At 39.6% G+C, this 13165-nt stretch overlaps 1 protein-coding gene across 2 annotated transcripts in view; it reads right to left on the reverse strand.

Moving 5' to 3' along the window:
• Positions 1 to 13165, reverse strand: part of arhgef10la (Rho guanine nucleotide exchange factor 10 like a) — a 284562-nt gene that overhangs the window by 226629 nt on the left and 44768 nt on the right. Inside the window, exons 5-7 of one of the 2 annotated variants that reach the window (XM_088339078.1) lie at positions 7024 to 7086; positions 6809 to 6939; positions 2932 to 3027 (exon numbers count right to left, since the gene is read on the reverse strand). In XM_088339078.1, coding sequence (XP_088195204.1) covers positions 2932 to 3027; positions 6809 to 6939; positions 7024 to 7086 — 290 coding nt within the window. The remainder of the gene's footprint in view (positions 1 to 2931; positions 3028 to 6808; positions 6940 to 7023; positions 7087 to 13165) is intronic. The other variant, XM_088339079.1, reaches the window with a different exon arrangement.

A 13165-nucleotide genomic window follows, 5' to 3' on the forward strand; every position in this document is an offset into this window, starting at 1 on the left:
AAGTGTTTAAAAACTAAAACTGTTGTTGTGTTTTTCTTACAACTGCATGTTTTGTGTTAAGTATTTCTCAGACTAAAACTAACTACTATCCACACTAAAACTATTATAATTGTCTCCTCTAATGTAAACTATGTGTTTATGTTTTGCGTCAAAAATCAGCTATATATGTTCAAATATTTATAAGTACTTTACCATAAACTGCAAAAAATGCAACTTAAACACCAATGTGACTTTCTCTGCGCAAGTATATTCTATTCGCAAGTATAAAATCAGTTCCCATTGCTGCTCAGATGACACTCAACTCTATCTTCCGATGGAGGAATCTGCCCCACTGAACTGTGGAAATTTGGAAGTCTGCCTCACTGAGATAAAAATATGGATGTCACTCAACTTCTTGCGCCTCAACTTTGAAAAGACCGAAATGTTGATTATTGGTCCACCAAAATGTTCTCAAAAATGGCTCTGACCATTGACAAATGTAATATCACCCAGAGTGACTCATTCAAAAATGTAGCTGTCACCTGACTTGTTTACCTGACTGCCCATTTTGCACATCTGGTTAGCTGCTCCTCTTGCACTCTTTGCACTACTGTAAAATACTATACATAGCCATAATTATTTAGTATATTATTAGTACTCAATACTCCAACTCAATACAACATTTTATTTATATCTGTACATTCAAGGAAACTGTGCGGGTCAGATGTATCGACATTTCGTTCTGTATACACGTGTACTAGAATGACAATAAAGTAGATCTGAATCTGAATATTTAACCCCAATCAGTCCTTCCAAACACAGATACGTCAAGCCCTGTGAATCTCCGTTTTTGCCTGTGTTTTTGCTCTCGTTTTGTTCTCGCCATGATCTGTTTGATTTCGTCCACTTCCTCGTTCCGATTAATCTCCTTCCGCGACCAACGATCCCCGGATCCAGTGGACGCTCATTCCTCTTCTCCCCAATAAACTGTAACGTTGTCCTCCCTGTTTCCTATCCTGGTTCGTGACATCAATAAGAATTTTATTAACCCTATTTTGATGTTTCTAAATATAGGTTTCGGTTGTAATGAATGTGCATAATAAAATGGTGACAAATAATAACAATAACAGCGTTCAACAATAACATTAAGAATGGTCATATACTGTACTGAGGTTGATAAAGATAATAATAATAATATTAAAAATAATAACAACAACAAAAATAATAGTCATGATGATGATGCTAATAATAATTATAACAAGCTTAATTATTAGCCTGACCCGTCTATTGACCGTACAAGGCTACTGCTCATTAAAATGATTTGGATATCAATAATACTGTTAATAACAATAACAATAATAGTCAGTATTAATCATCATCATCATCATAATAGTTGTAATAATAACAGAGTAACTATTAGTTTTACCCATCTATTAACTCTATATTTCAAACTTTGAAACTTTATTTTGAACATGAGAAAAAAATAAAGTTAAACAACACATTTCAAAATAATTGTAAAGCATTTATGAACCATGCCATTCATTGAAGCCCATCCCAGCCATCTCCGAGCAGTGGGCAGGGGACACCCTGAGCTGGTTGTCAGCCAGTTTCAGGGCACACAGGGACAGACTACTCATTTGCTCATTCACACCTAGGGACAATTTTACCATTTAACTTGTTCCATTTCTTTAATTTGCATATTGCAGCAGTTTATTTAAATCCCACCAGAGCAAATATTTGTGTCGTCAGAAAACAATACTAATTTAAATATCCTTGATATAAGTGAATAAATGTTGAAAATTTGCATTGTGCACTCTGATAGCATAGTCTCTCCACTTATTCACCAATGAATAAGCCTTAATGCCTTTTAGTCTGTCCTCTGTACTAATGGTCAGTGTTCTGGTTTGCCCGCGTCCCTGTGTCCTAGACACATCATTTTTGCTGGGGACGCATCGTCTCAAATCAACGTGCGTCCCCGGGACGCAACTTTTTTGACACAAAATTGTCATTATTACCCGATTACTTTTTTTTTTTTAAACAAAGATTTACCGCACTCCAAACTTTTCGGCAGGCAGATCCGCCATTGTTGTTTTGGTCTCGCGGTTCGAGTTTTCGTCTGCACGCCGATCTCGGCCAACGAGATCTCGTTGCTTCGAGATGACGTCATTGTTGTGGTGCTTGTCATCGAGGGAAGGTGAAAATCAACACAAAATTGGTAATTTCTTCAGTCTCTGTCATAAGCCGAAAGTGATAACAACGGCAATAATTCTGGCGCGAAAAAACGGCAGAGAAATTCTTCAGAAGATCGCGAAGGCAAGGAAAACACGTGTGTTGAAGCGAACGACTCGACGAAAGAAAATAAACAAAAGAATACTCCTAGCAAGAAAAGGACTTTTCTGCCAAAATGGACTAAATTATATTCCTGGTGACGCAATGAGGAGGATGATAATGGATTGGACCTTCAGAAAGCATTACAACTGTGGCGGGACAGCAAACCACGAAGAATATATGAACTGAAAATCTGAAGTGATAACTTGCTTTGTATTACCAATTAAATGTGATGATTAAAACGACATGAATATATAGACCAATATTTTCAGCAATATTGTTATTCACTGAAAAATCTTGAAGTGATAACTGATTTGTATTACCAATAAACTGTGATGATTAAAACTGAATGAATATATAGATTTATATTACATATTTTTTGCCGATTTACAATTTCAACCTCGATAAGACAAAATTTTGAGGAGGCATAGGTCTCTGTTGGGACCCATAGATTTTTGAGCATGCAAGTCCCCCCGACCCATCACTTTTTACTGGTCAAGTAAACACTGATAGTCCGGAATATGCGGTCATTTGAGGAGCCACCAGGAAAGACTAGGACAAGTTTACCAAAGCATCCAGGGAGAAGGTTGTGAGTTAAGCGAGCTTGTCAGACTTTGGAGATACCTTGACGTCATAGTTGTGCCTGGCAGAAAGCTTCATAGCAAGCTCATGCTTTGTCTTGGCGCAGCGTTCTCTCAGTCTTCGCACTTCAGGGGACAGCTAAAGGTGACGGGGACGGGGACGGGGAGTCAGCATTAAGAAAAGGAAAACCAACAAGGAAAGCGGCAGGAAAAATAGAGTGAGGCAGAGCAATGGCAAAAATAGTCTAATCATCTAAGCTTGACCAAACAGGATTCAGAACAATCAAGTCAGCGTAGAGCAGGGGTCGGGAACCTATGGCTCGCGAGCCATATATGGCTCTTTCTAGGAATACCTGTGGCTCAGAGACAAATTTGATTGCATGCAAATGATCTCCATCCCCTTCAAAACTCGAGCTATTAATCCTGTTCAGATACACGCAAAGCCAGCCCAAAGCTGAATTACAATTTGCAGTACTTCGCAGACTATATAGGGCGTGTTTTTCACTACAATTTACAGTCAAGGTGTCACACCCCGAAAAAAATACTCGTTTTGGCTGTACAACGCTAAAGAATCCTGTATATAGAATCTCACTATATAATCTGTGTTCAGTGTTCATATACCTTATGATGAAACCCACAGAACAAAATGTAAATACGCCAAAACACCGGAAGAGAATTTAAAGTTATCTGATAGGGTGAGTGGGAGGGATGGGTGGAGCTATGCAAAAAGTGCAAGCACTCCCTCCCATCTCTCGCCCTACGCTGTCTGCGCCAAGGGTTAGCATATCAGGCTCCCTGTTTGCAGAATGTTGTGACATTTTTACAAAATAACTGCTTGCATCTGATTTTGAAACCAATATGTATGAAAAAAGGGTCAAAATGAGTTGAACCGATCTTGAGTCATTGCAAGAAAGAGACAAGTTTAAAGTGGTATGTTTGTTGATTTTGGGTCACGAGCTCTGGTATTATTCTCTTTTCATCATTTTGATCAAATCATCAAAAATAAATGTGCTGAAGACTAAGCAATTTAGTAAACTTGTCTCATAATATTTGGTGTGGCTCTTTCCCAAAATAAAATGAATATATTTTGCCTTTATGGCTCTTTGAGTCAAAAAGGTTCCCGACCCCTGGCGTAGAGCATAAGGCAGTTATAGTGCACCACCGAGTTTGATTTATGAGAGCTGCAAGTACTTAAAAAAAAAAGGTCAAGTGCGAACATTAAAAAAAGAAAATGAGAAAGGAAAAAAGTTATTCAGGTGAAACTAATTAAAAGCAATGTGTTTTGCCAATAGTTAATGTTTCCTCTGTAATGACTCCAGCATTTCCTATTTTGGTCCCCTACTTCTTGCTCAGCACACTGAAAAGTGCAAAGTTCTCCCAAAGGCTTCCACACTTTAATTACCTGAGCAAGTCATTCTTCACCGACATACATCATGCTTTTGTTTCCCCCTTTTTTTATTTTCTGCCATTGATTGAACTTCCCTTCAATAACAAAAACACGCACTTGAATGGGTAAAAAACAAAAACCGCAACAATTAGGCTCTGAATAACCTTGCTCATATTTGTATTGATTACAAAGAGCAGGGGCCCAATTCTGGAGCGTGTCAACAGTGCCATCTAGTGGATCAAAGTGGTAGTGATTAGGTTAAGTTAAACAGGTGACGGGATTTTATTTATTGGGGTACAGAAATCAAAACCGGTCAACAGACTTTTTGGGGGGCGGAAGGATATGGAAGAAAATGAAAATATATATTTTTTAAAAACAGGACATGCAATAAAAGTCATGGAAACCTGGCAATAAATTGGGTGAAAGTTGTCCCTTTTGTTTTAAGCAGCCACTTTGGACTGAATTCCAGGGTTTGACAAAGTGACAGTGTGTTTATTTTGTGCCTCCCTTTTTTTTCTAAAAAAAACCTCCTTCATTCATTAAAATAACTGTATTGATTTGAATATATACGAACTGTCATGTAAACATGCATGTTTTTAAATACTCGTAGGCAAAACGTTGAATTTGTGTTGTGCATAACCTGAGGCTCACCTACAAGGAGCTGACATGATTCTCCACCATTTTACTGCTAGGGGTACCCCAAAAAACCAATAACATTGTGAATGTCTATGCAAAAAAATTGAGAAGAAAAATGGTGTGGTGCGGCCACTATTGGTCTCTTTGTATTCTTCCTTGTGCTTTCTAGCACTTGTTTTTCGTTGCACTGCACAATACAGCGGCATTTACTGGTCAAGTATTACACAGTGTCCCTTTAAGTATGAATGTTGTTCTTTAGCAGGTTCATTTTGAAGAAAACACCTAAAATAAGCCACACTTTCTGCCAATGGGCTAAGATTGACTTATATAGTACATTGTATTTACAGCAAAATCAAATTTGATGACATCTCCTGTCGAAATTATACAGTGCAGACTGAAATATTGGTCAAATAATATACACTAGGTTTAAGAAATTATATAATGTTGAAATTTATAAATATTTCTTAAAATTGTTAATTTGTTGAAGAGGGGAAGGAATTGTATGTTTTAAGAGTAACATTATTGATTATACATCAGTCCAGAAATGTCCCTGACCGAAATTGCAAAACGTTAAACCTGAAAGATAAGAATAAGCGCAAAAAAACCCGACGGGGGAAAAAACTTGTATATGATGATGATGATTCTGACTTAACGTTTATTTATATTTTTCAGGGCGGCTTTCTGTATTCTCCATTCTGTAACTGTAAAATAGTGTCACAGCAAATCGAATGCCTTTTCAGATGTATTTTGTATCACTGGTGGTCTAGTGGTGAGAATTTGACCCCGGGTTCGACTCCCTTTGCATAAAATGTTTAGCGATTTTGGTCAACAATGTTTATCGATTGATCATTTATTTCACAAATACACAGGGTTGGGTAGGGTTACTTTAACTGGATTAATTTCAATTACTTTTGGATGACTCCAATACCAAATATGCTAATAAAAGACAAAAGAAACTAAATAGGAATAAAATGATGACTCACAACACGTGGTAAGCTTTCTCTCCTGGCTTTGATCTCTTTGATCTCCGGCAAAACGAACATAAAATGCGACAGAAACAAAATGAAAATCAATCCAAACAGCTTGCCAACATCATTTTTGCCGTTCCGTGTATTCCGTTACTCCCCAAGCCTGCACAAAATTGAGTCATTTTATTCATATTTAGTTTATTTTGTCTTTTATTAGCATATTTGGTATTGGAGTCATCCAAAAGTAATTGAAAGTAATCCAGTTAAAGTAACCCTACCCAACCCTGCTACTGTACAGTGGGACCTCGCTACTCCGCGGTTCCACGTTCGCGGGTTCAGAGCTTCGCGGGTCTAAAAAATAATAATAATAAAATAAAATAATTGTTTTAAGCATTTTTGAAGGGGTGTCGCTACTTCGCGGATTTTCTCTTTTCGCGGGTGGTTTAGGTCCCCATTAACCGCGATAACCGAGGGATTACTTACCGTAGAACCTTGTGCAGTAACACACAAATAAATACTGTATGCCTTTCCAATCTTATCCACCAGTATTTGCATTGTATAAGGTGTCATTTCAAATTTCTGGCCAATCTTGGGTTTTTAGGTGCAGCCTATCATCCAGAAAATACAATCAATCGGTTATCAGCCATGGCAACAGCAGACAATTGGGGGCGGCAGTAGCCCAGGAGGTAGAGCGCTCGTCTTGGGATCAAGGGGTCCCAGTTCGAATCCCGGCTCGTCCGTGTTACATGTCGAAGTGTCCTGGGGTAAGACACTGAACCCCTAATACCCCCAATAAGCAGGTTAGCGCCTTACATGGCTGCAAGGCCGCTATTGGGAAATGTGGAGCACATTGTAAAGCGCTTTGGGAAGTCATTGACTTGAAAAGCGCTATATATAAAATGCAGATCACAATCAAGGATATTCGATACCTTGCTCCGGGTGGGCATTTTGCTCTCGCCGTCCGACTGCTCGTCATAGCTCTCGAACTCGCTGGAGCTCCACCCGTTGCCTGCAATGGATGGACCGCTCGAGTCCCGCTGAACATCCTCGTAAAGCGTATCTTCGGAATAAACATAAACGTACACACAGATTCTAGGACTGAACATATCAAAAGTGCAAGGTGGGTTTGACTCATCTTTCACACCTTCATTTGGTGAGAGGGGCTCCTCACATGGAACGTCGTCGTAGATTACCTCCGGGTCAACTTCTGTTAAGAATCAAGAATAGAAATAGCAAAAATGTAGCAACAAGAAAGCTACAGAATAACTTCAATACATTGGTCCCAACTACAGTGGAACCTCGGTTTTCGACCATAATCCGTTCCAGAACCCTGTTCGAAAACCGATTTGTTCAATCACCGAAATCGTTTTTCCCATTAAAAGTAATGTAAATCATTTTTAATCCGTTCCAACACCCTGAATGTTTACCATGAACGTAAACATGAAGCTAACCCAGGCTAATCGTACGTTCGCGTTAGCGTAATCTTCCGTACGAAAGATTACACTAACATGAACGTGGAAAAATAAAAAAATCTGGTCGTTTACACTCATTTAGCACCCGGGTCTCCACAACAAGTGGCTAGCGCTTTGTTGGAAATGGGGCTCCGTTCCAACACCCTGAATGTTTTACGTAAACAAACCTAACCCAGGCTAATCGTACGTTTGCGTTATCGTAATCTTCCGTACGAAATATTACGCTAACATGAACGTGTAAAAATAAACAAAGGGTAAAGAAAAGAATTATGAATAGCAAGATCGGAAACTCGCACACCTTCTTCATATTTTGCTATTATTTCTTTCTTAAATGCAATAGTCGTACACACTATTTGACTACTGCAATGCTCTCCTCTTCGGCCTTCCTCAAAAGTCCCTCCATAAAATTCAGCTGGTTCAAAACGCCTCTGCTCGCATCATCACAAAAACATCTTCCCAGCAGCACATCACCCCCGTTCTCCAACAGCTACACTGGCTTCCTGTTCAACATCGCATCAGCTACAAACTGATCCTATATGCATATATGGCCATTCACAACCTGGCCCCTCCTTACCTGTCCGACCTTCTCCAGGTGCACGTCCCCACTCGCTCCCTCAGATCCTCGTCCTCCCTCCGACTGTCAGTGCCCCCTGCCCATCTGAGCACCACGGGAGCCAGAGCCTTCAGTCGCGCTGCTCCAAAGCTTTGGAACAATCTACCTCCGGACCTCCAAAACTGCACACCTCTCTCCACTTTTAAGTCCCGTCTAAAAACACACCTGTTCAGGACTGCCTACAACACATAGCTTCTCCATTTCCTATGTTTTTATGATTTTATGTCTTGTTTTTATTTAATATGTCGCTTACAATTTTTTTACATTGTATTTTTTTTCATTGTCTGTGCAGTGTCCTTGGGTGGCCTGAAAGGCGCTTTTAAAAAAAATGCATTATTATTATTATTACTACTCTTCTTTTTTCACCTGTAGCAACTTTGCTGCTTGCATAATTAGGGGCTAAAACACTTGGTGCACCTATATTAAAAGCGAAAGCAAAACGAAACACGTCCGCACCCGATAACAGTTCTTTACGAGGGGTGGGGGCAATCTACACGATCTACACCCGTACGCCGCTCAGCATCGCACCCTAGCGTACCGCCGTTCGAACTCCGATTATTTGACCCAACAGCGAAGCAAGAATTTCTCGAAATTTTTGGTCGAGAACCGATTCGTTCGAAAACCGAGGTTCCACTGTATTTGATCAAGCATTCGTAGAACTCTAAAAGATAAGAAAAAACACCCAAAAAAATGTTACTAAGATAATCTATTCAGCATCCGAAACGGGTCACTGGTAATACCGTGATCAGAAAATTAAGTATCTTTTATTCCTACAAAAACAAACAGACTCAGAGACAGTTTCTTCCCCAGAACCATTACCACCCTAAACAGACATTGCACAAAAAACTGAAAAACTTGCAAAAACACTACCTCATACGAACGTAAAATGGTACTCATGTCTATGTTTCTTGCACATGTTGACTGCACTATGTTTACTGCTCACCTTGCACAATGTTTGACTATTTTTTTGCACTATGATGACTATTTTTTGCACCAAATGCATATATTGACTATTTTTTTGCACTATGATGACTATTTTTGCACCAAATGTATAATTGCACAAACCCTTACGATGCCAAACTGTATGTAACATCCTACATGCCGACATTTCTTGTGTAAATATTGTGTCAATTATAACTATAACCTTATCCTCCTTGTTTTATAACCTTATCTTCTCGGTTCCTTATCTTTTTGGTTTCTTTACCTCACTGTGAATGTGTGACACTGGAGTGTCATGCCCAATTTCGTTGTCACAATATGTTAACCCATTTTCTAACAATGACAATAAAGGTATCTCATCTCATCTCATCAGCTGTACCGCTTAGCCTCAGTAGGGTCGCGGGGATGCTGGAGCCCATCCCAGCAATCATCGGGCAGTGGGCAGGGGACACCCTGAACTGGTTGCCACCCTGAACTGGTTGCCAGCCAATCGCAGGGCACACGAAGACAGACAACTCGCTCACTCAGTCGCACCTAGGGACAATTTGGACCGGCCAATTCACCTGAAATGCATGTCTTTGGAATGTGGGAGGAAACCGGAGTGCCCGGAGGAAACCCACGCAAGCACGGGGAGAACATACAAACTCCGCACAGGAAGTCTGGAGCTGGATTTGAACCCACGCAGGAGGTTCCCATGACTTGAACTGTGCCGCACATGCGCTAACCACTGCGCCGTCGTTATAGTTTATTCTATTATATTCTATTCTATTCTATTTATGATGATATGGGACACAGGCAAGACATTATTATTATTTTATGGATTCGATCAAATTATCCAATGTCATACAGGGAAATAAAACGTGCTGCAGAATTAGATTTTGTCATAGGAGGGGGTTTGGCAATTTTGTTGAATTTTGTTTTAAAAATGATGTGTTGGCTATCTCCCTCCCCCCAAAACAATAAAAGTGTTGTGTTTTACTTTTATGGCTCTTTTGGTTAAAAAGTTTCACGAACCCCCCTAGAGTTGGTGAATAGTCGACTGTAACTAAACTGTAACTGTAACTATAACCTTATCCTCCTTGTTTTATAACCGTATCTTCTCTGTTCCTTTATCTTCTTGTTTTTTTTACCTCACTGTGAATGTGTGGGACTGGAGTGTCATGCCCAATTTCGTTGTCACAATATGTTAACCCGTTTTGTAACAATGACAATAAAGGTATATTCTATTCTATTCATTTTAATTTTGTTATATTTCTGGCTAGTCAAGGTCATTTGATTTGTGAATAATATCTCAGGAGTTCTATAAAGACAATTTGTTGAAGGAGTTGAACGCAATTCTCCTGGCTCATAAAATCATTGCAGCTTTATGATGTGTGTGCAAGTACGTGTATTTCTTAGACGCACTCAAATAAATTCTTGCTTTTTCATCTGTCTTGTGGTTTGGGCTAGCGGTTGGACAGTGGTTGAAGAAGGCCTCTTTTTACTTTCACCATTCTCATGCTTTTCTAACAAATAGAACCAAAAAAAAATACTGTGGGGATGAGCATAACGTAACTTTCCAAGACAATGCAGCACAAAATGTTTACCGTAAATTCCGGACCATAAGCCGCTACTTTTTGACCTAACTTTCAACCCTGCGGCTTATTCAGTGATGCGGCCAATTTATGTCATTTTTCTAACGGCCGCTAGCGGCGCTCGAGTGTTGCTACCATTAACTGCCCTGTCAAAGCTATATTATTGTTATTAAAGCTTTGAAAACTCTCTTGGTGTACCATCTTTCTTTGTAAATATGTGTAACCCATGTATAATATGTATTTGCAACTGTATATTTTTGTAATGTATTTATTTGTATTTATTTTAGACACTTATTCTGATATGTTTTGCACGGGTGAACGAAAAAGGAGGGGCGGAACAAACGCGGGGTGCCGAGTTTAAGTGGGGACCGCTAAAGGTGAGGGACAGACAAGGAATGAAGAGGGGGGTAAAAGGTTGGTTAAAGAAAAAGGAGTTGCGTGAGTAAATGTGTTCATCTGATATATTTTTCCCACCCTTACCTTTGGAAATATACACTTTTTTCCTTGGATTACTTTCAACGGGACCCGGACTCTGCAGGTCTGCATCAAACCTTAAGCACCGGTATCATTTTCCGTTTATTTTGCCGGCTGTGATTTTTGGACTGTGGACTTTAATGAAGGGGGGGGGGGGTTTAAGGGTTATTGTTCTATCTTCGTTATTCATTATCCATTATCCGTTATCGGTCAGTTCACAATACGCTACAAAGCCTAGGAGCCGGGACACTTACTCTCAGCCAAAAGGCCAAGCTAAGGTCGTAGCCCTAAAGCCTTGCTGCGATCATTGCGAATGCACCGTTCCCGGAGGTAATGCAATACCGGGCCGATGCATGGAGTGGACAGAGACATTTAGTTTCAATCGCGGGACTTGAAGTCGGGTTTGGGTTAATTTTGTGTTTGCGTTACATGTTTAAATGTGGGCGCATGCGGCTTATATACAGGTGCGGCTTGTGTATGTACAAAATCGGTTTTCCTCTTGTAATGTGGTGGGTGCGGCTTATAATCAGGTGCGCTCCATAGTCCGGAATTTACGGTACTTTTATTTATTTTTCAAATCATGTTTTAATAAGGTCAACAGAATGAAACTCGACCAACATTACTTATATGTATTATGTCTGTGCTACCACACTTAATGAATCGCACCTAAGGAGGAAATAAAACAAAGCAAAACAGTCCAATTGATTTGGTATCTATCTTGTCTCACGTTGCATGACCTAATTTCGCTTGCTAAGCTTTAATCAATGTGCCTCTAAACAAGCGTTTGTCCCCATCTCGTCCGGCTAAGCAACCATAGACACGTGCTTACTCTTTTGAAAGAGTACATTCAGTCAATTCCTATACTGATTGCTGTGCACCGTTTCAAGACGGTCCTTAAAAAACACACTGCTTATGTTTTCCCTTTACCAAAAAAAGCAACATCAATAAATGTTTGGGGTTGTCTGACAAAGCATTTAATCAGAAAAAGGATTTCACTTACTCGAATAACAATAATTGCAATGAGATAATAAGTAATAATAGAAATAGTAAGCCATGTTCTACTATGGTTCCAATAATGAAATAGTATTACCGTAAATTCCGGACTATAGAGCGCACCTGTATAAGCCGCACCCACCACATTTCGGGAGGAAAACCGATTTTGTACATACACAAGCCGCACCTGTATATTAGCCGCATGCGCCCACATTGCAAAATGCATCACAAACACAAAATTGGGGTTTTGGGGTTTTTAAGGGTTATTGATCTATCTTCGTTATTCATTATCCATTATCCGTTATCGGTCAGTTCATAATACGCTACAAAGCCTAAATTAACCCATAACCGACACAGTCCAAAGATCACAGCCGGCAAAATGAACGGAAAATGATACCGGTACTTAAAATTTGATGCAGACCTGCAGAGTCTGGGTGCCCGTTGAAAGTAATCCAAGGAAAAAAGTGCATATTTCCAAAGGTAAGGGTGGGAAAAATATGTATCCACTATTGTCTGCCGTGTCCACAAACACGTCTCACCTTTACTCCACTTCCCGTCAGCCCGCGTTTGCCCCGCCCCTTCTTTCTCATTTGCTCGATGAAAAACACATCAGAATAAGTTTCTAAAATAAATACATTACAAAAATATACAGTTGCAAATACATATTATACATGGGTTACACAAATTTACAAAGAAAGACGGTACACCGAGAGAGTCTGAGCACTTATCAATCCTTGTAAACACAGCAATGAAATTCAGGAATCTTTAAGCATTTCAAGCAGCCGTAGGGAAACCCTGTCAATGGAGAAAATATGAAACTTCAACTTTTTTACGGCACCTCAAACAAAGCAGCCCACCTGTAATCATTTCAGCTCTAGGGAACAGTGTTCAATTCAAATATTGGACGTCTCCTCGCATCATTCGTTTTCCTATTCCCATTGTGTATCGTCACCAGGGTTGGGTAGGGTTACTTTAACTGGATTACTTTCAATGACTTTCGGACGACTCCAATACCAAATATGCTAACAAAAGACAAAATAAACTAAATATGAATCAAATGACTCAATTTTGTGCAGGCTTGTGGAGTAACAGAACACATGGAAGGGCAAAAATGTTTTTTTTCATTTTGTTCCTGTCACATTTGATGTTCGTTTTGCCGGAGATCAAAGAGATCAAAGCCAGGAGAGAAAGCTTACCACGTCTTGTGAGTCATCATTTTAT

This window comes from Urocampus carinirostris, chromosome 6 (assembly GCF_059441175.1).
Source record: "Urocampus carinirostris isolate Australia breed hairy pipefish chromosome 6, RoL_Ucar_1.0, whole genome shotgun sequence".
Classification (NCBI taxonomy): Eukaryota; Metazoa; Chordata; class Actinopteri; order Syngnathiformes; family Syngnathidae; genus Urocampus; species Urocampus carinirostris.